This window comes from Emys orbicularis, chromosome 1, assembly GCF_028017835.1.
Source record: "Emys orbicularis isolate rEmyOrb1 chromosome 1, rEmyOrb1.hap1, whole genome shotgun sequence".
NCBI classification, from domain to species: Eukaryota; Metazoa; Chordata; order Testudines; family Emydidae; genus Emys; species Emys orbicularis.
In genome coordinates this window covers 306,494,500-306,522,218 of record NC_088683.1, presented here as the reverse complement: position 1 = coordinate 306,522,218, position 27,719 = coordinate 306,494,500, and the positions used below count along the sequence as shown (strand labels likewise).

Genomic DNA, 27,719 nt, shown 5'->3' with positions numbered 1-27,719 from the left:
AATAAAACTGCAAACCAAAATGAGAGCATAATTCGACCCACCCCACCTCCTAACCCACACAGCGGCAAATAGCATATACAGCAGACAGACATCCCGGTGCATCCAGCACCTCCTCACATGCCCACTGCTTACCATCTCTGAGGTTCGCCCAAGGCTGGGAAGATCCTAAGGGAGGTAAAGTCATGTATGCATACTAAAAAATGCTATCATGCCCTGTATGAAATGTGAACAATAAGTGACTTTTCCCCCCATACTTCCAAGGCACCTACAACAAGCAAACCATCAAGGACCATGCCTTTATCTACTGCTGGTAGGCAAGCCAACCTGAGGAGGTGGGAAAGGAAGACTCTGTTCAAGAGGTTTGTAGAGCTTATGATAGAGTCCCAGGGGAAGACCGCACTGCCTGAGAAGTGCAGGCAGTACACGGCAACCCAGACAGAGAAGGAAATGAAGCTCTCCCAAGAGATCATGGCAGTGGCCAAGGACAGCATCCCCATGGCCAAGGACAGCATCCCCATGGCCAAGGACAGCATATAGAAAAAGACAGGGAGATGCAAGGCAACTTATGGATGCTATCTGGATCCAGAATCCTCTCCTCCAAAACATGCTACTGCCAGGCCAGAGGTCCCTTCAGTCCTGTAACCCAGGATTTAGCCACATCCTTCAGCCCCTAGACAATAGTGGCTACTGGGACCATCAACAAACAATTCCTCCCCTCTTTACCCATTCTTCACTTATCCCAGAGACCATTCTCCTCTCAGATCCATCATCTGCCCACCAAGAAGACTGGCTTCTGGAAGCCCAGCACTTTTGACCCCTGCAATGCACCTGCAAATTTTGAACTGTGGTATTCAACCCCAGAACCCCCACATGCAAGAAAAGGCAGAAGGAAGACCTATATGTGCCTGTAACTTTAAGCTATCACCACCACCGTCTTGTTAGTTTTGCACTTTTTGCACTGTTGCGCTTTCAGTTTGGTTTGCACTGTTGCTTTGTTTAAAGATTTGCTTTTTGTTAGTCAGGGAGTAGATTGTTCTGGTAAATGTATTTTCAAATAAAAAGCTATTCTTATTTATCCATCGGTTCAATTAAACTTTATTTTTGATCTTGTTTTTGTCCCTTCATAATAAAAACCTTTTAAAATCCATTTTGGTCCATTATGACTCATCACTGCATATAACACACAAAATCCTTTAAATGAAGCTAAAATAATCCATACGGCTTCGCAAAAGTATGTAGGCAATGTCTCACTTCCACCACCCATAAGCAATACTGGACTGTTCACAGTCTATCTCACCCCCCAGGGATTAGCAGCTGAATGCACAGCTACACATGTTCAACCATGAGACTCAAAATATGAACAATAGGCATCCCTGACAATATTCTCTCTGGCATTAGCATCCTCTATGGGATGCCGTGCTGGCTGCTCAAACCGCCAAAGAAGCATCAGTACCTCAGCCTCCCACCAATCATTGAGGCGTTCCCCTTTGGTCTCACAAATATTGAGCATCGCACAGCACAAAGCTATAATGGTCAGGACATTTTTTTTCTGCTGCTTCCAAATGATTCTGTGACAGAGTGCTGAGAGCTAACAGCTGTCCCAGCACTCTGATCACTTAAGCTCTGATTAGTTCCCCCTAGAGCAGTGCTTCTCAAAGTCGGGCCGCCGCTTGTTCAGGGAAAGCCCCTGGCAGGCCGGGCCAGTTTGTTTACCTGCCACGTCTGCAGGTTCGGCCGATCGCGGCTCCCATTGGCTGCGGTTCGCCGCTCCAGGCCAATGGGGGTGGCAGGGGGCGGCGGCCAGCATATCCCTTGGCCCACGCTGCTTCCCGCAGCCCCCATTGGCCTGGAGCAGCGAACCGCGGCCAGTGGGAGCCGCGATCGTCCGAACCTGCAGATGCGGAAGGTAAACAAACTGGCCCAGACCACCAGGGGCTTTCCCTGAACAAGCGGCAGACCGGCTTTGAGAATCACTGTCCTAGAGAACACTTGACTGAGGAATGAAGTACTTACCTAATCTGACTGGGGGCTGGGAGCATTAAGGAGCTAATTGTGCTGTCAGCTGGGAGGGGTAGTTAAAAACAGAAACACAAAGGGGAAAGGGGAAGGCTAGCAGAGCTGAGACAGAAGGGATCTTAGAAGGGTGAGATCTCTCCCTGGAGATTGGGCTGATGTCTGAAGAACGCTGTCGATAGAGCTGCTATATGGGATTGTGACAGTGGCAGTCATAGTAATAATCCCATAGAGGTGTTAACAAACAAGAGGCGTACAACACTGTGTGGAATTGCAGGACAGGAGTGGAGCCTGCCCTGTTACAGATTCCTTAAGCATCAAAATCTGCATTTCAAATGGCCAAATACATAGTCGACCACCACTCTGCAGTCACTCAGGCAACAGTTAAAATATTCCTTCTTCCTGTCCAAGTGGCCGGTGAATGGCTTTGTTCACTAGGGAAGCAGAAGATAAGCTGTGTTTCCCAAAATAATCGGACCAGTCTCCACACCACTAATGTCCATAGTGATCCAAGGGTAAACACCCCTTTCTCCATTAATTTAAATAGAACTGAGTTCTGAAAGATCCTCGCATCATAGACCCCCTCAGACCCAGCTAGCTAGTACCTTAATGGCATAGCAGACCTGCATGAGACTGGTCCCAACAGTTCATCTCCCCAAGCCGAACTGGTTGGCTACAGACAGTTACATTCTGGGGTGGCCAGCTTCCAGATGGTAATGATGACCTGCTTCTCTACAGGTATGGGGCACTGCATGTTGGTATGCTGTCACTGCAGCTCTGCACAGATCTCAATCAAGGTAGCCCTCCCCATCCCAAAGAATCTCCTTCCTTAGAGGTTTTGAAGGTCAGGCTTGACAAAGCCCTGGCTGGGATGATTTAGTTGGGAATTGGCAGGGGTAAAAGTAACTTAAAGGATTTACCGGTATGCCGGAATCCTGCACAGGGGGTGTGGCCTCAACTGGAAGAGGTGGGGACTTTAAATACCTGGGCCCTTTAAATCACCCCCAGAGCTACCAGCTGCAGAGGCGACTGGGAGCCCCAGGGCTCAGAGGTGATTTAAAGGGCCCGGGGCTCCCTGCAGTGGACGGAGCCCCGGGCCCTTTAAATCACCACCAGAGCCCTGCCACTGCTACCCTAGGACTCCGGCAGCGGGGCTCAGGAGGCAATTTAAATGGCCCAGGGCTCCGTCCTCTGCAGGGAGCCCCGGGCCCTTTAAATTGCCAGCCTGGGGAAGCCGGTCCGGTCCAGCATGGCGTACTGGCTCTTGCCAGTATGCCGTACTGGACCGTACTGGCTTACTTTCACCTCTGGGGATTGGCCCTGCTTTGAGCAGGGGGTCAGACTAGATGACCTCCTGAGGTCCCTTCCAACCCTGATATTCTATGATTCTATGATGACTTCAGTGGACATTGAATTAGACCCAATAGGGGCTGCACACCAATATTAAATTATTACTGTGTGTGGCTATGGAGACATATATAACCAATTGTCAGCAATTGTAGAAAGAAATGAAAACTGAGTTGCAGCACTTAAAGATTGGGGAAGCCAAAAGCAGTTGTACGAGGGTTAAAAAAACAAAACAAAAAACTATATGTAAGTGTAGTGTAGAAAGGGGTAGTTTTAAAACTGTTGGATCCCAAGTAATTTTATTCTAAAAATGGTTAGTTTAGAGAAACAAGAAATGGTAGGCCAGCTCTATTCTCTTACTGCCAGCTCAGGGATATGTCTCCCATTATTTAGTCACAAGGGCTTTTTTCCATACTTTAGGGGACATCCATGATCAAGCAAAATAAGCACAATTATTAACCATAGCTATTTTATTATTAAAGACAGGAAAAGAAAACGTTAGACAAAACACAAATAATAAATTGGTTACTTCTGTTACAAACTCTTGTGTATGTCTCTCTGTGGAGAGTGTTTAACAGAAATTACACCTTTGAGAGTGGACCGCATCTGAGGGGCTCTTTTCCCTTCGTAAGTGAAGACCAAAGTATATTGTTGTCCACAATTACTGTGAATTCAGTTTTAGTATCTTATTAGATGTTTAAAACTGTTTTCATATGGGCAAAATAATTTGTTTAAGGGCAAATGAAATCTGTCTAGTTATTAATAATAACCTAAACAGTTTATAGCTGGACAAAGTAAGCAATCTTAACTATGAAAATCAAAGAAGATTTTTAAATTAATTACTTTGAAGAAGCCACTTAAGGAGCTGTCCTAAACCAGGCCAATTACAAATATTAAGAATCTTAAATCCAGTTACATCCCACTATTTTGCTGTTTACCAATGTCTAGCCCCTATCTCTGCTTCAGGAATATATGGTCTAACCACTTGGTGATAAAACAGGAGAAAATTATAGTAATTTAAGTTACAACAGAATTTGCATAGCCCAGTGAAATCATTACAAGAGTTTTAAATCTAATCCATTGGCAGTCTTAACTTTCTCTCATCAATCCATGTTGAGGTCTTGGGGAGGTTTTCCTTCGGTTGGTTTCTTCCCGAGTCTTCTCTGTCTGTGGCAGCTTGCTTGTAGAGCTGGACGGATGAGTCATGGAGTGCTTGCTGTCTAGGCAGAGTAGCAGCGGGGTGGTGTGTAGGGTTTTCACTTCAGAGTCTTTTATACTCTTCTCTTTACTATTTTCATGACATTTTTGTGTGTGTGGATTTTTGTATTTTATTAAATACAGTTACACGAAGGAGGAGCCCATTTATTCATTTTCCTCACTGCGCAGTCTGGCATTTGGATTGGTGATCTTGATAGCAAGCTGAGCTGCTTGTTCCACAATTACCTTGTGGTTCTTGGAGGAAACGTTGTGAGCAATCTCTGCACAATAAGACTTGTTACTCATCATCAGCACCTCAAGTTCTTTGACATTGTGGACCAGAAACTTTTTGAATCCTGTGGGCAGCATGTGTTTCGTCTTTCTATTGCTACCATAACCAATGTTGGGCATCAAGATTTGGCCCTTGAACCTCCTGCGAGCTCTGTTATCGATACCTCTTGGTTTACGCCAGTTGCACTTGATCTTGACATAGCGATCTGACTGATGGCGAATGAACTTCTTGGTTCTCTTCTTGACTATCTTAGGTTTCACCACGGGTCTGAGGGCAGACATAGCGTCTACAGCAAGGCACCCACTTCCACTGGCCAACATAGTGGCTTATGCAACCACTTTAAATTGGGATTTCCAGTGTGATCTTGGTTGACTAGAAGTGAACCTCAGATACAATTCCTAATGGCGGCCACTCTGAGAGGCAGCGCCGCTGAGAAAACACACCTCTCTCAGGCTTGTTTAGATTCAAGTTGGTTGTTGTCACTTTCATTGGCATCATGCCTTCAGGGTTGGCTTAGCTGACACTTTCAGATCTTGAATATGCAGTCCATTTAATGAATATGCAACATTTCTTTAATTGCCTTTGTTCTTTTCCCAGCAAGAAAGATCCAGATAACGTTTAAAGTTAGTTTTAATTCTTTCTTTTTATTCAGTCCATTTTTGAGACTTGATTTTATTAGCATTTGAGAGGAAATGAAATTGTTTTCAAACTGTCCAAACATTCCTGTCCTTTATACACAAGTTTTTACCTCTCAAAAGAGACTTTTTAAATTAAATAACTCTTACAAAGACTTTAGTTTAAATATTTAATAGTTGTTGACTCTGCAGAACAATTTTTGGAACACCGATTTTCTTGTCTTCCTGAGTTGGTGAGGGTTTGCTTGTGCACTGCCAGTAACTAATTAATTCCACGTTAATATAAATATTTTGCACTTAAATGGCCTCTTACATTAGTAACTAGTTTAGCATCAAATGAGCTTGCTATATTTATACATATGACATCTTATTATTCATACAACAATGCTATCGGACAGTTATTATATGAAGGTTTATATTTAGATATAAAATATTTGCAAATATACATTTTGAAAGCTTATGCCATCTTAAACATTTGAGAAACAACAAAGGTTTTCATCTTTAAGTAGAAACGTGAGTTGGAAGTAACCAGTATCTTCTGCAAAACATTCCTCACCATAAATGTTCCCCAAGTTCAAAGAAAAAAGACTTTAGGGTGTTTACAAAATAAATCAGTTTCAATAAGGATATTTCTGGACTTCTTTGTGTAGGTTTAAACTCAGGTTTTCCTTTGAAAAGAAAAGAAGGAGCTGGTGTAGGCTCACTTTACAAGTATATTTATGGCTCTGATAACACACACCCTACATTCCTACTTACTCTACTTAAAACATGAATGGTCTGTCTTTGTAATGTTTGCTTGTCCTTGGGAGATAAAAGCAGAAACTTTCTGGAATTTCTTTGATTAGCTCTAAAACTTTGTAACATAAATAGCTAAATATATGTATTGTTGTATTTCCAAGCAACCTGGCTATAACATTCTTGTTGCTATATCTTAATATTTAGGAAAGGTGAAAACAAGTTTGAAATTAAGTTATAATTGTATTAATCTATTTTGCATTAATATTGAGGTCTCTTCCCCACATAAGAAGAAATATACTGTAGAAAACAGGTGATCTTCCTACTGTAGGCCAAATTCTATTCATTTTTACAATGAGATGACTAGGATTACATGGGTATAAATGAGCAGAATTTAGCCCATATGTTTAAAATCTGAGGCTGAATTCTGCAGTCCTTAACCAAGCAAAACTTCTATTGGCATCGGTAACAGTTTTGCTCAACTGAGGACAGCAGAATTTGGCTCTGAATGTTTTTTTCTCCTTCAAAAATATAAATTGCCTTTTCTTCACATGCCTCCACCCTGCTCTGGATGACCTGCGTGCCTCTTGCTTTTGTTTCAGATACACAGCTTTTTCCCTCCTCCTCATCTTTCTTCAGAGAAAGCCTGGGGCTGATAAGAAAGGGTAGCAAACTGCTTATGCATGGCCAGCACTCTGCAGTTGCTCCCTGTGTGCCCCACACTGCCAGACACCTAGTAATGTCTTTCTCTACTTCCCCTTGTCCTGCTACTGTTGGCATAATTGCACAAAACAGCTGTTAATCTGGCTTTGTATAGTCAATATAAATGTCAAAACGTGCTGTGACCTCACTCAAAGTGTGGTAACTTTTACTGGTTTCAGAGAGGTAGCCGTGTTAGTCTGTATCTACAAAAAGAACAGGAGTACTTGTGGCACCTTAGAGACTAACACATTTATTTGGGCATAAGCTTTTGTGGGCTAAAACCCACTTCATCAGATGCATGGAGTGGAAAATACAGTAGGAAGATATATATATACAGAGAACATGACAGTTGACAAGAAGGTGTGAGTAACAGTAGGGGGGAAAATTAGCATGGGGAAATAGTTTTTAGTTTGTGTAATGACCCATCCATTGATACACAAATTCTTGTCAACTGTTTGAAATGGGCCATCCTGATTACCACTACAAAAGTTTTTTTTCCTCCCGCTGATAATAGCCCACCTTAATTGATTTGTCTCGTTAGCGTTGGTATGGCAACCCCCATCTTTTCATGTTCTCTGTGTATATATATCTTCCTACTGTATTTTCCAATCCATGCATCTGATGAAGTGGGTTTTAGCCCACGAAAGCTTATGCCCAAATAAATTTGTTAGTCTCTAAGGTGCCACAAGTACTCCTCGTTCTTTTAACTTTTACTGGGTGCTTCACAAAGCATAATATTCTCCGTGCTCCACAAAATCCTGCAGAATCCTCCCACTGGAAATGCATGGGCTTCTGTATTTGCTAAGCCCAAGGGAAGAGGGCACGGGTGGGGTGGGCTGGAGGGAAAGGCTTTTTATATCCCACCCACCCCTTTGCACTAGTGCAGGGGATGGCCATAGTCTGGTCCTATACGTGATATGCTGTCTGGCAATTTAATGCCAAGGGCGATGTCATGCTTTCCTGTGGGGAAAAAAAACCTATGGGAGAATTGGGAAACTCCACAAGCTTCTTCAAAATCACGCTGCAGAGAGCAAAGAGAGTTTTTGTCACATCCACAGAGTGGGCAGGGGACAGAGACCTAACCTGCTGAAATCTCATGAGCTGCAGAGAAATCCCATGATTCTCAGGGTACCCACAAGGGAGTACCCAGCGCCACCCCATTACTCCTTAGGGGCTCTGTATTCCCTTTGGCAGCACAGCTCCCTTAGGAGCCAGGCTGTTATTAGTTCTCTGCCTGTAGGTGGGCCCAAAGCCTGTGTGTGTGGAGTGGGACCCTGTGTGAGATAATGATTGAATGTCAGCATTACTTTACCTAGAAAATATCCCTGCAGACCTGCCACCGAGAGTGACTCTCCGCTGATCTGATCCAAAACCATGGAGCCCCAAAACTGAAGCATCTGCAGACTCGGAGGAATCATGTCCCATCAGCCCAGGCCCAGCTCGCTAACAACATTTGGACCAAAGTGGGGGAGGGGAATTCAAGTCCTTTCATCATCTGAAGAAAAAATTAAAATGATACTCTGGCCCCACTTACACCGAAAGGTCCCATTTTTGGTAACTGTGCTAGCACCATAAGGAATGACTCCACCCACACTGAGCAGAAAGGTTTGCTTTATATGTAGTCTGCCCTTGGCTGTAGCACTCTAGTCATGCATCCATGTTCTACAGTTACCTGATGAAATTTGTTACTAATGAATACTCCTGGGGCCATGTCCCTACTGGCTTCCAAGTGCTATTTAACCTGGCTTATGACAGCCACATATTGCATTTAGTCCTTCCAAGGTCATTTCACTTCTAATGAATCCTAATTTCTCCATGCTCAGCCACACTCTTCTCCTTTATTGCAGTAACAGACAGATGGTTGCAAACTATTTATTTTATAATGAAACCTGGTAAAGGGGACTGCATAAAGGCCCAGAAAATAACATCTGCCAAGTAGAAATGGCCTCTGAACTAAGGGTGGAACAAAGCTGTACTGGAAAATGGAGATGCTCTAGTGCAGTGTTTCTCCAACAGTGCTACAGAGACTGCTGGTTGCTGACAGCCCTGCTTATGTCACAGGGGTGAAACATCTGTCACTCTGTAACCCATGATCCGTTAGTTGTAGCCTAGTCCAGCACTCTTCAAGTAAATGTCCAGCCAGGCTGATGTTTAGTTTTCCTGTTTGCAGACACAATTGTGCCTGCAAAAAATACACCATTTTTTCTCCTGCCCACAAGTGAACTGTGTGGCTGCAAAGCTTAGTGGCTTCATACCCACCTACCAGATTTGCATCTGAAATACATACCATAGTTAGATATGTAATTAGTAAGATTTTCACTGACATTATAATTGCAAGTGCAAATTCTGGATGAGTTGCAGGTGAATTTTTTTTGGAAATATGAAAAGGGTCATCTCCTTTTACTTCCACTCCTGGTTCCTACCAATGTTGCTACTGCCTCCTTTGACAGTTCTTAGCTGTCCTCTTTTTGCTATGGCATGAATCCCTAAGCCAGACTTGGCCATTTTGGCCATCAAACGCATACAAATGGCTCCATTCATCCATTTTATCATCTTCTCTGGGGCAGCAAGTCTTGCACAGAAGAATTTTATTCCCTGTAAACCCATTCACTCTTAATTGCGCAAGTGCCTGCAACCCGCTTTTTAAGCATCCTCTGTGCCACTAGCAAGATTACCAATGTTTCCCTGCTTTCTACCCCCACCATCCGTCCAAGCAAGAACAACTTCCTGTGACTTCCTCTGGTCTCCATTAACTCTGCTTCATAAATCATACCGAGGGTTTTGCACATCCTCAAACCTGAGACACCATCTGCTCTCTAATTCCAAAGGGAGTAGAGTTTCTTTCCCTGTATCACCGCTCGACAAAACTTTCTAACTTTCCAAAAAAGGTAGTCGGGTGTTTTGGGTGATTGTTTTATCAAGTGCCCATCCTGTTGGTCTCTCTCCTCCCTCTCCATAATTACCCTTTTTAGAATGCTTTTATATCCTTGGAGACAAAAATTATATCTTAATGTATTCGGTCTCTACTGACTTGCATTGCTCTGGCTTCATGCTGTATTCTCCTTCATCTTCCTCCTAGCCCAATTATTCTGCTCTGCGGGCCTTCCCTCCCATCGCTGAACCCATAGATAGATACATTTACAGGCTTTCATTAGGATTCTTCCTCCTCCCCTTTTTGTTGCCCAAAGTCTGCAGCAGATTAGTACTTACTTCAGCTGTGGGTTGTATCTGGAGCAGTATCATTAATGTTATCCATCCCAGGGATGATGATGTTGTTGTTATCATTTATTATTTGCATGACAGTACTACAAGTTAGTTAATGCCAAGATGACTTTCTTGTCTAAGAAGTAGAGCTGGTTGACAATCCTGCGACAAAATGGTTTTTCACCAAAAAATGCCAATTAGTTGAAACTGAATTTTTTTTTGCAGGAATTTCTCAGCTCAATTTAAAAAAAAAAATCAAAATTGTTGAGACATCATTTTGAAATCGTCATTTTCTAAATGAAAAATTCAGATTTTTCTAGTTCCAAGCCACTTTTTGTTTCAAAATTGAATCTAGCTAGTGTAAAAACGTTTAAATAAAAAATGACTGAAATTGAAACAAAACATTTCAAAATTATCAAAACAAAATTTTTCAATTAACCCAAATCAAAAAATATTGGATTTGTGGGACACAAACATTTCTAAAATTGTGATTCTTTGTCCTGATTTGGGATAAGAAATTTTTAAAAAATTTCACAGGACAGGAAAACAGTTTCCTGCTTAGCTCTACCGAAAAGCAGCTGGACCAAACATAGCTACTTAGGTGATCGAGATTTTACTGTAATTACTGCTTCTTGGAACCAACAGTCCCGTCCCCCTCCCCCCCACACAGACACATATTTCTAACTCTTTTTGTCATGCTGGTAATTTTAAAAATGTAAGTCAATTACTAGAGCAGAAAGTTTGTCACAATGATTTTTATTTAAAAAATGTGAAATATTCACAGTCTGTCAAATCCCTCCTTCAGTGCCAAAAAGCCATGTAAATATAACAGTCCAACCATATTACCTAGCTGTCGTCTTTGTTCTGAAATTGTCTTAGGAGGTTATAAGCTCCCCATTCTGCTTGTGTAAAAGTGGAATTTTCTAAACCTCTCTCGTTTACAGTATGTACCTTCAGTCATGTCTAATAAAGAGGCAGCTGTGACAAAGTTGGCACCTACTATATACAGGAAATTCCTCTGCTTGCAGCAGTTGGGGAAACAGTGCTTCAAAAAGGTCTTTAATATTCTGCAAACAACTCAATTATTTATAACTGTTTTGTCCTTAGCTGTAAATTAAAGTAATGATCTTTTATAAAGAGAGTTAAGAAGCAGCAGGCAGGTTTTTTATTGAAATGAATGAAATCTACCTAAACACCTGTTTTGTTTTTAAACTTTATAGGAAATCAATGTGTTGACAGTAGCATTGGTCAACCAAGAGAGAGAAAAAAATTCTGAGAAACGAAGCCAAGGTCTAAAATCAGAGAAAGAGGCACTGTTAATAGGTAAGACAACTCAGTACTCAGTTCATCACTGCATATAACAACCTAGAAAAAATGATCGTAGAATAAGCAACCTTGAAACGATTGTTTATTGTCAATGTATATTTGCATTTAACGTCACTGAATTAGAACTAAAGACTGCACTGCTTATCATTCACATGGGTTCACATTGGTTACAGTCAGAACAGCCAAATGGAATAAATAGAAACGTTTTGATCATAAGGGATATAGGACCAGTCCTACAAGGCTCATTCACATGACTAAGCCTTACTCACCCAAGAAGACCTACTGGTTTTAACATAAGCATTTTGTATGGAGGACAACTTGCAGGATCTGCCTCTATGCTTGTAATGTGACTATAGATAGATTCTGAATTTAGTTGTTCGAGGGTCTCATGGAGTAGAACAGTGTGAATGGTTATCTACCCATCGCACTAACAAAATGAGTGAAAGAGAAAGGAACAGAAACAATATTGAACAAAATAAGGATGCCCTTAGCAGTTTCCTTTTTTTTTTTACATTAGGTGACAGTTTACTGACAAGAATAAGTATGGGAAATACCACAAGGACAGTTAATACTTTAGCATACCTAATGAAAAACTTTGAAGGGAAATTATATGTAACGGGCATTGGTCCATTCCAGAAAATGAACTGTGACTGGCATGACATGATACAGTGAGGATGGATTGTGATATATAAGGTTGTTAGTTTGGGTTCTTTTTAATTTTGGATCAGACATTCCATACATAATTTCAGTCCCAGCATTTGGCTTGCTTTTCATTGTAACTGTAAATGAATGCCTTTGATTTATTCATGAATAAATAGAGGTAGATGACTTGGTATATTGGGAATTTTATGTAGAGCTTTTCACCGCTAAGTGACCAGTTATTTGAATCCAGCCCACTTTATGGCTGTCCCATGGCTCATGTGAAGTGAGCATGTGGTCTCAGTCCTGATCTTAATGGTCATATGTCCACATCAGACAACCATCATCAGAACTGGTGATCTTAATGGGAACCAAGGACTGCACGGGCATGGAAACCCAACATTACTCTTTCCCTTCAAGATTAGGGATGAGGCACATTGGTGATTGGTAAGAGGAGACTTTGCCCTATAGCTGCCCATTCTCTAGAATTGTCAATATTTCACAAGCACTAAAATTCACTTAAGAAAAGCTGAGTTACTAACTTGGTATCATGCATCTCTGGTCAATAATTAGAAGCATATTTTCAAGCAGCCTTTTATTTCCTTTACATTAATTAAAGATGGGCCATAGGTGCAGAAATCAGATCTGGATTTTGAATACCCCAAAACAAAGGTGTTTGGAGCTGAAGTTTTGGTTCAATCTATAACAAAGATGGTGCCATTAGCAAACTGAGGACTGAATACAGGTTTGGATTTCCAATGGCTCCAGTCAAAGTTTAGTGGTATTTAGTTTGGGCCCAGTTCTGCAATTATTGACAGAGACCTTGATCCTGCAAAGATTTACACATGTGCTTATGTTTATACACTGGACAGCTAGTTCCATTGATTTCCATGGGATGACTCGCTATATAAGTAAGTCTTTGCAGGATCAGGACAAGAATTTGCAAACATAACTGGAAATCTGAAAGAGGAAAAGGAAAGATGTAAAATGAGTTAAGCTTTACTTATCTTTTTCTACTGTTGCCAGTGTTTGGGAAAAGCTGAAACTTAAAGGTGATTCTATTTCAGTCAGTATCAGGACCAGCAGAGTGGCCTGCAATTTACAAGATACAGTGACCCATTTTTGTAATTTGTAAGCATTTTGCTCTTGCTCTGTTTATGCCTTAAAAATAAAGTACCGCCCCTTAAGGTTTATTAGTTAAGAAACTCAACCAAAGGGAGCTGAAAATATCTTTGAATCTTACTGTTCAACTCTCAGCAAATAGTTAGTCACATGCATGCTGATGACCATTACATATACTCATTGTTCTTGTAGAGAAGGAGAAATGGGATAATGCTTTTAATAGCAATGCTGACATCCAACAGCCTGCTTTCTCGATTCGTCCCTATTATGCTGACACTTGATTTCCACTACAGGAAAAAAAACTCTAGATTTAGAATCTGACTCCTCCTCAGCCCTTTATTCCCAGACCTTTCAACATGATCTTGTAAATTGCAATGAAGAAAGACAGAGCTTGCTCCCTTTTAAGGAAAAAAAATAAGTAAATATGTCAAGAAGGATTTGTGCTTCTCTCAGCAGCACTTAGGGGTAATATGGATTAAACACTTATCATAACTAGCAACAACATAATTATTAGAAAAATTCAAGGCACTGCAGTTTCTGACACAGTTTATATGAAACGTTTTCACAACAGAGCTTCCACTGAAGGGGAAAAAGCAATAATTTTTCCATTCCAATATCTACTATTACATATTGGTAAATCAAGCATAAAATAGGTAATTGAAATGCTTCCAGCAAGTCTTTGTTTAGAAATCCCTTTATTCATCTGTATATTATCTTGGTCACTTACTTGCTAACTGCTGTCATTCCTGAAGATGAGCGATTGTGTTTACCGTGTTACTATGGCTGTGTTAAAAATGTGCTGTTCTCTTTTGTTTATTGAACTGTGTAAGAAATATAAGAATCGTAACTCAGACTGAAAAACTTGCAATGACTTATTCAGAATTACTGTGTTTAGACATATGATATATTGACTCAGGTAATTTCAATACCTTGTGTGTTTGTTTTAATACAGGTATCATATCTACATTTCTTCATGTGCATCCTTTCGGCGCCAATATAGAATACCTTTGGTCTTACATGCAGCAGCTGGACTCTAGGGTAAAAAACGTTAATCAAAGTCTGGTTTCTTTATAGAACTTTTGTTTTGTTCTTTACTGCATGTTAAACTCGGCATGAGTTTCCATTAGAGAGATAATGGGATGTGGGGCTTGGGGGTTTGCAGTCTTCATTCATTCGCAAATTATGTTGCGCACATGTACCTGAGGTCTTTTGCCTTTCATTACTTTGCTGTGCTTTTGTGGCAAGGAAGGCTGTTGTATTAAATGGCAAAGACTACCATGCTGATTCTAGGAAACATGATTCTTATTTACTTCGTGTAATTTGTAGGAAATAAATTAAGATGTAGGTTTAGCTCTGGCCACCAAAAGGAGAGAGGATGGCCAGACAGAGACCATTTCTTGGGACCGTGCCTCTTAGAGAGCCTTGTACCCTGCTATGCGCCCCTCACCTTACCCCGATGCTGCCCCTCAGAGCTGAGAATGCTCTTGATACTTGGCTCAGTGAGCCCTCTGCACGTTGGAGCAATAATTATGCAGTACAAATGGAGAGTGGAGTGTAAAGCACTAACGGCTGCAGGCCCTATCAGAGGAGCCATAGAAGTGGTCACTACCTCAGGCTATAGCATGCAGATGGACCAGGGGAAGAGACTACAGTAAGCTAGATAATACACTGTCTCTCTTCTCACTTCATCCCATCCCCATACCACATAATCGACACTGTGCTTATGAAAAATATTCTTTGCTCATTGGCTAAATGTGGTGATGCCTGTGTCATAGAATGATTCTATGACACAGGCATAGAAGCATAGAATGTCAGGGTTTGGAAGGGACCTCAGGAGGTCATCTAATCCAACCCCCTGCTCAAAGCAGGACCAATCCCCAGACAGATTTTTGCCTCAGATCCCTAAATGGCCCCCTTAAGGATTGAATTTACAACCCTGGGTTTAGCAGGCCAATGCTCAAATCACTGAGCTATCCCTCCCCCCTGTGTCAATGCAACAAAAGTCTGATTAAATAAGTCAAGTGAAATTCATGTTCCTATTATCTCTTCCTCTGGTCAGTATAATTTGGTTCTAAATAATCCCTTTCCTTCTGAAGTAAGGAGTTAAATACTGGCCCTGGTGTGGCTATAAAATACAAGCAGACATTAGGCACTTAACAGTGATTTGCATAGCGGGTTGTTGAGATACAAGTAACTAGTTACATATTGTGGGTCAAAGCCTGCACTCCTTATACTATTGACTTCAACTGACTGCAATAACCTCCCACTTCCTGTCCTCTTGGAATCTCCCCTCTTCAATCTATCTAACATTCAGACTGTAGCCAAGATAATGTTCCTTTTCTTCTGCTTTGACTATGCCACCCCTCCCTAGAACCCTTTCGTGGTCTCCATGCAAGATAGCGCCATAGCTGAGATTAGTGAGATGCTTTAGCTAGAACCCCATTAGTGTGAGAGAGAAAGGGCAGCTGGCAGGGCCCTGAGCCTTTGGAAGTCGCTTCCTGCCATAACAGCCTGTTTGTCAGCGCATCACAGCCCATCGTTTTTCTCTTGTCCTGAAAGAGGTGGGTGCAGGATAGGGATGGGTAACAGTGGGTATTGGGTGGCTGTGTTTTCACTGCAGAGTTGTACAAATCCGAGTGATGACATGTTTCTTTCTGTATCGAGTTCAAATTCCTGGTCCTGACTTCCAAGGCACTTAGATCTCAGCCCCTTCTTTTCCCCACACTCCTCATCTTATGCTGTGCTCTGATGCGCCATATCTTCTCCCACTCGTGCTTTTGTGCCTCTTTTCATGCTGTTCCCAATCTCTGGCATATACTTGCTCTGCCAGTCAGCCAAGCGTCCTCACTCATCGTTCATATCCCTTTGTAATACCAACTGCTTTTGATTAGGTTTCAACTGCTGTCCTCTCCCGGGGTTGGCCACTCCTGCTTAATTAACAATATTTAAAATACAGGCTCCATGTGCCACATACCAGAGTTCAGACTGCTATTTGTTGTACCCCTTATGCCTCTTTTCCATCTCCTACTTCCTGTTGGAATAATGTCCTGTGTTTAATTCAGGCCCAGTGCTGCAACCTTTACTCACACAAATTGTTTCATTGACTTCACTGGGAGCATTCACAGGGTCAGACACTTAGGTTGTAAACTCCTCATGGAATGGAGCTTGATCTCTCTCCCTTTCTGTAAAGTGCTGTTTAAATTTGCAGGGCTACATCAGTGCCAAATAATAAATGTGGACTGCAGGATTTGGCCGGATGAGTTTATTTCTGAAGTGACTGACAGTAGTAGCAAATTACTTTTTAATAACGGGATCCGGAGATGTAATCTCAGAGATTAATTTCATTTACTTTCCATGGATACCTTGTCATTACTACCGAAGCAGGAATGATAATGTCATAGTACCCGGGTTGGCTGCAGTCTCGCTGTGCAACTCACACTTTACACAAAAGTAACCTGCTAGCAATTACTCTTATGAGAAGTAAGAAAAATATGTAACAGATTTCTTTTTGGCTGTAGATTGATTGGCCCTGACACTGAGTCTCTCTGGCACTTTTCTGCAAATCACTTAAACGCTCTGCCTCAGTTTCCCCTTTGGAAAACTAAAGAGGCATGGCTAATATTTTCTTATCTTGCTGGGGTGGTGTTGTTAGGCTTAATTAGTGTACTTCCTGTTGGTAAAGTGCTGTGAAAATGAAAAATACTACCATAGTAGTATGCTAGTAGTGTTAGTAAACAGATTTGTAATAAAACTGTTGTCCACGTAACTGGAGGATACTGCCGTGAATAACAAATCTATTGCCCAGGAAGCAGCAGCAGTACTTCCCAGTTATTTTTTGTATTATGATAGTGTCCAGAGGCCCCAGTGAGTATTCAAGCTCCTTTGGGCTAAATGCTGAACAAATGCACAGGAAGACACAACCACTGCACACAAGGAGTTTACAATCTAAAAAGTCAAAGACAAATGGTGGGAGGAAGGGGTACAGAATACAAGCAGAGTGATCACGGAGATGGCAGGTTTTGAGAGTCCCAGTTATTTGAGTGCCAGAAGCTGGGACTGGACGATGGGATGGTTCACTCAATAAATTGCCGTGTTCTGTTCATTCCCTATGAAGCATCTGGCATTGGCCACTGTCAGAAGACAGGATACTGGGCTAGATGGACTATAGGTCTGATCCAATATGGCCATTCTTACGGCCTCTATTTTATTGGTGGTATCTGAGGGAAACAACCTGAATTTATATTGCACTTCACTATTCTAATGTAATTTTAATTTATTTTGGCACATTTTCACTTTTTAAAAATGCATATTTTATCTTATTAATTATCCTTGTCTATTCAAATGTTATTTTCTCCCATACCGTGTGCCTTACCGCTGACCCAGAATAGACACCTGTCGGACCAAGATGGTGGTTCAGTTTCCATGGTCATTCTGTTTTTGGTCTCTTTGCTGATTCTGCAAGGGTGCCACTGTGGTGGTGATTTTTGTTTTTTGGGTGATGATGGGCCCATCTTTCCAACTAGAAACTTGACTGAGGTGACCAGCTCACATAGCTCTCCAAATGTACAAAGACTTTGAGTGACATGGAGGCAGAAACAATGTCTCCTAAAGCTCTGGGGCTGCTGCCGAATCCTCAGGCAGTGTACCATGGAGCTCTTAACCTGCACTGTGCCTCAGTGGGTCACAGCTGAGAATGCCAGGTTCAGGACAAACCGCTGAGAAACAGGGCAGGCTCACCCCAAACTGGTGGTTATTCTATTATTAGATTATACCAAGCCAGTAACAAAAGTAAACTTCTGTCTCACCACAGTGGTTAACAAGAAGTCAGAAATGCAGTCTCCTTAGGCATTCCAGCCCTTGTTTCACCACCCAGACACTGGACTCTATGATGAGTGGTTACTGAAAACCAATTTCATCACATATAGGGTCCTCTAATCCCAAGAGATCAGCCACATAGCCAGGTCAGTCTATAACTCAGATCTTACCCAATAATCATGCTGTTGCCAATCCTTTAGGCCTGGTCTACACTATGAGTTTAGGTCGAATTTAGCAGCGTTAAATCGAATTAACCCTGCACCCGTCCACACAACGAAGCCATTTACTCCGACATAAAGGGCTCTTAAAATCGATTTCTGTACTCCTCCCCAATGAGGGGAGTAGCGCCGAAATCGACATTGCCATTTCAAATTAGGGTTAGTGTGGCCGCAATTTGACGGTATAGGCCTCCGGGAGCTATCCCACAGTGCACCATTGTGACCGCTCTGGACAGCAATCTGAAGTCAGATGCACTGGCCAGGTAGACAGGAAAAGCCTCGCGAACTTTTGAATTTCATTTCCTGTTTGCCCAGCGTGGAGAGCACAGGTGATCACGCAGAGCTCATCACCACAGGTAACCATGCAGTCCAAGAATCGAAAAAGAGCTCCAGCATGGACCGTACGGGAGGTACTTGATCTGATCGCTAGATGGGGAGAGGATTCCGTGCTAGCAGAACTACGTTCCAAAAGATGAAATGCCAAAACGTTTGAAAAAATCTCCAAGGGCATGATGGAGAGAGGCCACAATAGGGACTCACTACAGTGCCACGTGAAAGTTAAGGAGCTCAGACAAGCCTACCAGAAAACCAAAGAAGCAAACAGAAGGTCCGGGTCAGAGCCGCAGACATGCCGCTTCTACGCTGAGCTGCATGCAATTCTAGGGGGGGCCGCCACCACTACCCCACCTCTGACCGTGGATTCTGAGGAGGGGGTAATCTCAGCCATGCCTGAGGATTCTGCGGACGGGGAAGAGGAGGAGGAGGAGGAGGAGCTTGCGGAGAGCACACAGCACTCCGTTCTCCCCAACAGCCAGGATCTTTTTCTCAGCCTGACTGAAGTACCCTCCCAACCCTCCCAAGGCAGTATCCCAGACAATGAGGCCATGGAAGGGACCTCTGGTGAGTGTACCTTTGTAAATATAAAACATAGTTTAAAAGCAAGCATTTTTTAATGATTAATTTGCCCTGAGGACTTGGGATGCATTCGCGGCCAGTACAGCTACTGGAAAAGTCTGTTAACGTGTCTGGGGATGGAGCGGAAATCCTCCAGGGACATCTCCATGAAGCTCTCCTGGAGGTACTCCAAAAGCCTTTGCAGAAGGTTTCTGAGCAGTGCAGCCTTATTCCGTCCTCCATGGTAGGACACTTGACCACTCCATGCTAGTAGCAAGTAATCTGGTATCATTGCATGACAAAGCCTGGCAGCGTATGGTCCCGGTGTTTGCTGGCATTCAAGCAACATCCGTTCTTTATCTCGCTGTGTTATCCTCAGGAGAGTGATATCGTTCATGGTAACCTGGTTGAAATACGGGAATTTACTGAAGGGGACAGAGGTGGCCGTTCCTACTGCGCTGTTTGATGTGGCTGAAAAGAAATCCTTCCCTGCAGTTTGCTAAGCGGGGGGTGAGGGGGGATCATTGGCGCTGAGCTTTTCGCGTTTGGCTAGCTAGGGGTAAAGCGATCATCCCAGAGAATTGGATGGGGGGGGGTAGTTTGGTTTCTGCTGCTGCACATTAACAGGAAAACCGCAGCACTCAACGGGCTTTGTTTGGTATGTGGGAAAGGAGGGTGCTGCTTTTAGGAAGGCTGCAGAAGCCGAAAGACAATGGCTTACCGTGGCCGCATGCAAGCCGAATTCTGTTGCCCGGACCTGCGTCTGTGATCTCTAACACCAAAGCCGCAGGCACTCAATATTAAGATGCAAAATGTGACCTTGTACCGAAATCACATGTGCTATGTAATGTGAATAGTGTTGTTCACCGTGAAAGAGTATAAGCATTGTTCTGTAAAATGTATCTTTTTAAATACTTCTCTCCCTTTTTTCCCTCCCTCCCGCAGCTGCAAATTTTTCAAGCCTCCCTCCTCCGTCCCGAAGGCTATCTCAGATAAGGCGGGGGGGGGAAACGGACGCGAGACTAAATGTTCTCTGAAATCATGGAATCGACCCGCAATGAAAGAGCTCATCTGAATGAGTGGAAGGACACGGTATCAAAGTACAGGAAAGATGCCAGTGAATGTGAGGACAGGAGGGACCAACGTGAGGACATGAGGGACCAACGTGAGGAGAGGAGAGACGCTCGAGATGAGAGGTGGCGGGATGCAACGCTGGGGCTGCTATGTGAGCAAACGGACATGCTCCGGCGTCTGGTGGAGCTTCAGGATCACAGAGTGCCGCTGCAGCCCCTGTATAATCACCCTCCCCCCTCACCATGTTCCATAGCCTCCTCACCCAGACGTGTAAGAATGCGGGGGGGGGGGGTGGGGAGGAGGCTCCGTGCACCCTTCCACTCCACCCCAGTGGACAGCCCAAGCAAAAAGCTGTCATTATTTTGAACTTTTTTAGTGGCCTTTTCCTTCCCTCCTATCCTCCTCCCAAACCCCACCTGGGCTACCTTGTCAGTTCTCTCCCTCTTTTTATAATCAATTAATAAAGAATACATGATTTTTAAACGATAGTGACTTTATTTCCTTTGAAAGCAAGCTGTGATCGAAGGGGGAGGGTGGGTTGCTTACAGAGAATGAGTCAATCAAGGGGGCGGGTTTTCATCAAGGAGAAACAAACAGAACTTTCACACCGTAGCCTGGCCAGTCATGAAACTGGTTTTCAAAGCTTCTCTGATGCGCAGCGCTTCCTGGTGTGCTCTTCTAATCGCCCTGGTGTCTGGCTGCACGTAATCAGCGGCCAGGCGATTTGCCTCAGCCTTCCACCCCGCCATAAAGGTCTCCCCCTTACTCTCACAGAGATTGTGGAGCACACAGCAAGCAGCAATAACAATGGGAATATTGGTTTGGCTGAGGTCTGAGCGAGTCAGTAACGTGCGCCAGCAACCCTTTAAACGTCCAAATGCACATTCTACCACCATGCTGCACTTTCTCAGCCTGTAGTTGAACAGCTCCTGACTCCTGTCCAGGCTGCCTGTGTATGGCTTCATGAGCCATGGCATTAAGGGGTAGACTGGGTCCCCAAGGATAACTATAGGCATTTCAACATCCCCAATGGTTATTATCTGGTCTGGGAAGTAAATCCCTTGCTGCAGCCGTTTAAACAGATTAGTGTTCCTGAAGATGCGAGCGTCATGAACCCTTCCGGGCCATCCCACATTGATGTTGGTGAAACGTCCCTTGTGATCCACCAGTGCTTGCAGCACCATTGAAAAGTACCCCTTTTGGTTTATGTACTGGCTGCCCTGGTGCTCTGGTGCCAAGATAGGGATATGGGTTCCATCTATCGCCCCACCACACTTTGCAGCAAAGCCATCCACTATGACCTGCACATTTCCCAGAGTCACTACCTTTGGTAGCAGCAGCTCAGTGATTGCTTTGGCTACTTGCATCACAGCAGCCCCCACAGTAGATTTGCCCACTCCAAATTGATTCCCAACTGACCGGTAGCTGTCTGGCGTTGCAAGCTTCCACAGGGCTATCGCCACTCGCTTCTCAACTGTGAGGGCTGCTCTCATCTTGGTATTCTGGCGCTTCAGGGCAGGGGAAAGCAAGTCACAAAGTTCCATGAAAGTGCCCTTATGCATGCGAAAGTTTTGCAGCCACTGGGAATCGTCCCACACCTGCAACACTATGCGGTCCCACCAGTCTGTGCTTGTTTTCCGGGCCCAGAATCGGCGTTCCACGGCTAGAACCTGCCCCATTAACAACATGATCTCCAAAGCGCCGGGGCCCGCGGTTTGAGAGAATTCTGTGTCCATGTCCTCATCACTCTCGTTGCCGCGCTGTCGTCGCCCCCTCCTCCTCGCCTGGTTTTTCAGGTCCTGGTTCAGCATAAACTGCACGATAATGCGGGAGGTATTTACAATGTTCATGACTGCTGTCTTGAGCTGAGCGGGCTCCATGCTTGCCGTGGTATGGTGTCTGCAGTGTTCACCCAGGAAAAAAGGCACGAAACGGTTGTCTGCCATTGCTTTCATGGAGGGAGGGGTGAGGCTGTACCCAGAACCACCAGCGACAATGTTTTTTGCCCCATCAGGCCTTGGGATCTCAACCCAGAATTCCAACGGGCGGGGGAGACTGCGGGAACTATGGGATAGCTATGGGATAGCTACCCACAGTGTAACGCTCCAGAAGTCGACACTAGCCTCGGTACGTGGACGCACACCGTAAAATTAATGTGCTTAGTGTGGCCGCATGCACTTGACTTTATACAATCGGTTGCCAAAAATAGAATTCTGTAAATTCGGAGTAATCCCGTAGTGTAGACATACCCTTAGTATCTAATAACTAATGGCTTATTTATGAGAGGAAAGAGGAGAGAGTTAAAATGATCAAAGAAATCATATACATACAATCATTGCAACGTTCTTAGATCAGGTTTGTAGCAGTGATGTTACAGATTGCTGGCTTTTAAAGTCTCTTGGAACTTCCAAACGACTGGAAGGTCCTCAGTCTATAGTCAATATGCTCCTTTTAGTGTAAATGCATAGTCCAAAGATCAGAGCAGGAAAGAGACAAAATGGTGATGCTTTCAGGGTCCTTTATACCTTCTTCCATGTGGAGGGACTGGTCTCAGTCTTAGTTTGTGGAAAATTACAGGCACAAGATGGAGGCCAGGGTCATATGAGCAAGTCACATGCCCTTGCATGCTTTGATGACTTATAGGAGCAGCCATTACCCATATTCTGGCTAAAGTGTCCACAGGAAGGCTCACAGGGTGGGAAGGAGCTTCTTCTATGGCCCATTGTGAGAGTTAAGTGTTCTTTGATGGGCCATCAACTTGAATGGGCTATTCACAATGTGCTGGCTAGACTGGATGTAAACTAACTTCTGGGTGTTACTGTAGGAGCAAACATATTTGAAATACTGGTACATTGTGTCTAACGTTATGAATATTGACTAAGATGATACATGCATACAAACAGGATAATCATATTTGATAAATTGTAACCTTTCCATTGATACCTTACATGACACATTTTGAATACCATTTGGTGCAATTGTCTAACAGTGGCAATATTAATGATATAAATCGTCATATTTCATACAGGATCACACCAGCTCCTCTTGCCAGTGTGGAGAAGGCCCTGCCCCACTGTGACCATTGGCCTTGTAAAGTCCTTGTGCTCAAGGGGGCTCAGGGACCAGGACTGTGGCCCTGTCCTCACACACCCCTTGCAGCCCCACATAGGGTTCAGTGCAATCTGGCCCTTAATGGTTACCTGCTAAATTTAATCCATAGTTTATGAAGTAAACTATTTTAAATACTGCATCTACATTTTAGCTTAGCTGAAAGTGCCTGACCAAACCTTTATCAAGGGAGCCTTTGTTTATCTTATTTTAATCATAAATATGGAAACCAAAAAATAAAACTAATATTTTAGGTTTTTTTCAAGAAAATTGACCAATTAAAGTATATACACTTCTTAGAGAGACTAAAGCAAATGTTATGCAATGATAACAGCCTAGCGTTGGTATATCTTCTGGTTATATATTGTTGCATAGGCACCGACTTCCCGTTTGCCCGGTGGGTGCCCCCTGCCCCTGGCCACACCCTTCCCCGCCTCCTCCCGCCCCTGCACTACCCTCACCCCGCCCCCATTCCACTCCCTTCCCCCAAGTCCCCGTCCCTGCCCCGCCTCTTCTCCGCCTCCTCCCCTGAGTGTGCCGTGTCCCCGCTCCTCCCCCGTCCCTCCTGGAAAGTCCAAAGCGCTGCCAACAGCTGTTTGGCGGAGGCCAGACAGAAAGCCCTGGGAGATAGGCGGAGGAGCGGGAATGCGGCACACTCGGGGGAGGAGGAGGCAAGGAGGGGGAGGGAGCAGGGAGAGCTTGGCTACTGGTGGGTGCTAAGCACCCGCTAATTTTTCCCCATGGGTGCTCCAGCCCTAGAGCACCCACGGAGTCAGCACCTATGTATTGTTGTTCTTTTATAATGCCAGTCCAGGTACAAAAAGCAAGACCCATGCTGCAGGGGATTTACATTTGTGTTAGCGTCAGGAGATTCAGATGTATGGAGTTAATGTTAACAAAAGGTCTGACCACTAGCATACCATTAATTTAGTACAAAGCTGTAGGGTTTATTTATAGGACAGTCCCATAATAAAGACTACAAAGCTGCCTGATTAGCATGTATCTACTGTTCTACTGCATCTTAGAGCATTTCTGCAAACAAGCGGATAATATGGTTGATTTTGTTCTCACTTCCACCTGTGCACATCAGAAATAACTGCAGTTAGTGATGTATAAATAGGGTAAGTGAGCTCAGAATCAGATTCAGTGTCTGTATGTCATAGCTACCATGGCATAGTTTTGGGGTAATACTACAGGGCGTGGGTGATTCTCCACATGCAATGTAGGGAGCATTCCATGCGCTTCCTCCTACCTTCTGGCCATGAACAAGGTGCTGTCCAAAACCCCATTGGGGAAGATAAGCCATTTAGGGGTATTAGGAGGGATTATGTGATGGGGGGAGGAACAATGGTGGACAGTTCAGTAGACTGCATTGTCTTTAAGGGCAGGCTAGCTGCTAAACTCGTGTGTACTGTGTGGGATTCTCTTCCAGGAGTTCTGGTGGCTATGCAAGTCCCCTTCGTGCTTCCTCTTCCAGGCCCAATGGTACAAAGGGAACAACCTATCCTTCCCCAACCCCACCCCTAGTAACATTTCTTCCAGAATTGAATTTCTGAGAAATGTCTAAAATGAGTAGGAGGCCACTGAACTAGGACAAGAAGCAATGGGCTTAATCTGCAGCAAGGGAGATTTAGATATTCGGAAAAACTTTCTAACTACAAGGGTAGTTTCGCTCTGGAATAGGCTGGTGGAATCCCCTCACTGGAAGTTGAAGAACAGGTTGTATAAACACCTGTCTGGGATGGTCTAGGTTTCCTTGGTTCTGCCTCAGCGCAGGGAGCTGGACTTGATGACCTCCTGAGATCCCTTCCAGCCCTACATTTCAATGATTCTATACCATGGTGGGAATATGGATCTATCTGTAGATGCCATAAAATATTATAAACTCCCAAAAAGAAATGCTGGGATTTTTAGTTGACCTAGAAAATGTTTCTTCTACCTGTATTCTCTACATTTCCTATTTCTTAAATATAACCCAATTGTTTCTCACTGTAGTTTTGCTTTTCCCTCTCTTTCACAGATCTCTGCAAATGAAATAGAAATGCTTTTGATGAGATTGCCACGCATGTTTAAACAAGAGTTCACTGGTGTAGGAGCAACATTGGAAAAGAGGTGGAAGTTTTGTGCCTTTGAAGGAATTAAAACTACCTGACTGTGAATAGTAAAGAAGTATACAGAAGAAGAATTCCTAAAGCATGGCAGGGTTACAAAGTATTAAAGTATGAAATTTGGTTTTGGCACACAGAAGTACGTTTTCAGAGTTATCCAAGCCTAATTTTAGTTACATTTGTGACGTTCTCTTGTGAGTGGAAATGTGGTTGTGCACCAGTTCCTAAAAATAAAAATATAAAATATTTTAAAATGTGACACATCTGTTTCCTATGAAAACTGAAGAAAGATACCACAGTCAAAACGATGTCAAGATATTAACGTGCTACATCTAAGAATAGCTCACTGAGCAAATGGATAAGGGAAAAGATTGCCTAGTTATGGTTGCTAAGCTACAGCAATGTATATGTAATATATAGCAGAAATCATTACGTTATGTTCCTGAAAGTCTTTCCGTTAAGTAAGTAATTGTACAGTGAGAAAAATTATACCAAAAGAAAACTTGAAGATGTGTCTGAACAGTTATTGTCTTTTGTAAATTAAGTTATATGCTGTTCCAGGGATTTTTGCCTTATTGAAAGAGGCCTGAAAATGTGATTGGACTTCTCGAGAATGCTTTATCAAGAATATTATTTTTCTAATGTAACTATTCTTCATTATAAGTTCCTTTAACATGGATTGCATATCAATTTTCATAAATATGTAAATAAAAAGGAAACCAGTGTTACTGTATTGTATTTGGTATGTAACATTCAGGTTTATGCATCAAAATAAATATTCAGTTCATTACTGTTAAGGATTTTATAGCAAATATATTAATTTTTTTTCAATAAATATGACTTCTACCATATTGTTTTTACAAGTTGTTCTTCTGATGTTTCTGAATTGTTACAAATCCAAAAGGTGTCTGTCAGTGTTTGCCCTTCTTCCACCAAAACCAGCTACAGGTCTGTCGCATCTTACGCTGGGGTTACGTTCCACAGTCAGCGCGTAAAGCGAAAATCGCCTATAGTCAAAATTACATTGAGTGTAATGGCGGGCAGAATCGCCCGCACTACAGGTACAGTATTAAAATTGATATTTTTCTCCCTTTTTTTTTTTTTTTGCCGACCACGTAAAGCTGAAATCGCGCATGTTAAATGCGCGTAAGATGCGACAGACCTGTATTACAAGCCTCCTGATGAAATGTATTGAGTACTGTATCAAAGAAGAGACTGTAATATTAGCTTAAATCAAAGGAATTAAAATTAGCACCAGAGGAATCTCCAAGGTGAAGATTGTGCTTTTACAAACTGAACAGATTTCATTTTGTTTTAAACATATCGAGCCAAGCAGCAAGATATTTAAACAAACAAAAGCAAAGACATAAATTTCACATTTTGCTGTGTTTTGCTGGGCAGCTACAATGCAACCAATTAGTCACTCTTTCTAACTCCAGTCCTGGTCAATCCTTTTGCGCTGTGAGCCGCATAAGGAACTAAGGAATTCACATTTGGTGGTACCCCTTAAATATTCAAATAGAAAAGTAGGGATTTTTTCCTCATTACCATTTTTGGAATCTGCTTTAAAATTCACAGTATTTAGAAGCCAGCATGAGGCCTTGCACTATGTGTGTGTGTGTATTGCACAATGTGCACGTACATAAAACTCAAGTAAGGAGAATACTGCAGAAATCACATCGCGAGAGAGATGCCTTGAAGATCCACTGCTATACAACATGCTTTCGTGCAGAGCTATATAAACGGTAGGAAAGTCCTCTCAAAACCATGGCCCTAAATGGGCAGAAGAAGAGGCTGTGACCGAAGTGGTTAAAATTGATCTCAAAAGAGCTCAAAATCTCTGACCCTTGTAATCTATAACAACAAATGTGACAGAGTACAACAGATTCAGTAAGTATCCAGTTGTAGATATATGCTGAGATCATTTTCATTGCTTGATTCCAATAAATAATTGAGTCAAATATAGTTAGCCATAAAGAAACTACCATATACGTCTGTTAGCAACTACTGCTCTGGATAATCAGCATCTGTTGTAGGATTGCAATACATAAATACTAAATTAAATATTATTTGTATGGAAAAGAAAAACAGAATCAGCAGATATATTGTCAGAGAAAATTCTACTCTCCGCTGAAATATGCAAATGTGTTTTAGAGAATGTACACTTACATTTGCTAAAGTTACAGTATTAAGGCAAGTGACTCAGGTGAGTCTAGTAAATATAAACTCGTAATGGTCATGAAACTTAACTACTCTAATCCAAACGTCAATTCTTTCTGCACTTGCACGA

At 42.9% G+C, this 27,719-nt stretch overlaps 2 protein-coding genes across 3 annotated transcripts in view; one reads left to right on the top strand and one right to left on the bottom strand.

Moving 5' to 3' along the window:
- Positions 1–25,473, top strand: part of ENOX1 (ecto-NOX disulfide-thiol exchanger 1) — a 204,671-nt gene extending 179,198 nt beyond the window's left edge. The window contains exons 12-14 of one of the 2 annotated variants that reach the window (XM_065402606.1): positions 11,346–11,448; positions 14,165–14,250; positions 25,342–25,473. In XM_065402606.1, the coding sequence (XP_065258678.1) occupies positions 11,346–11,448; positions 14,165–14,250; positions 25,342–25,473 (321 nt within the window). The remainder of the gene's footprint in view (positions 1–11,345; positions 11,449–14,164; positions 14,251–25,341) is intronic. The other variant, XM_065402614.1, reaches the window with a different exon arrangement.
- Positions 4,685–5,130, bottom strand: LOC135877232 (large ribosomal subunit protein eL32-like). Its single transcript, XM_065402624.1, has one exon. The coding sequence runs from the start codon at positions 5,128–5,130 to the stop codon at positions 4,723–4,725; it is 408 nt and encodes a 135-aa protein (XP_065258696.1). The 3' UTR covers positions 4,685–4,722.
- Positions 25,474–27,719: the final 2,246 nt, after the last annotated feature.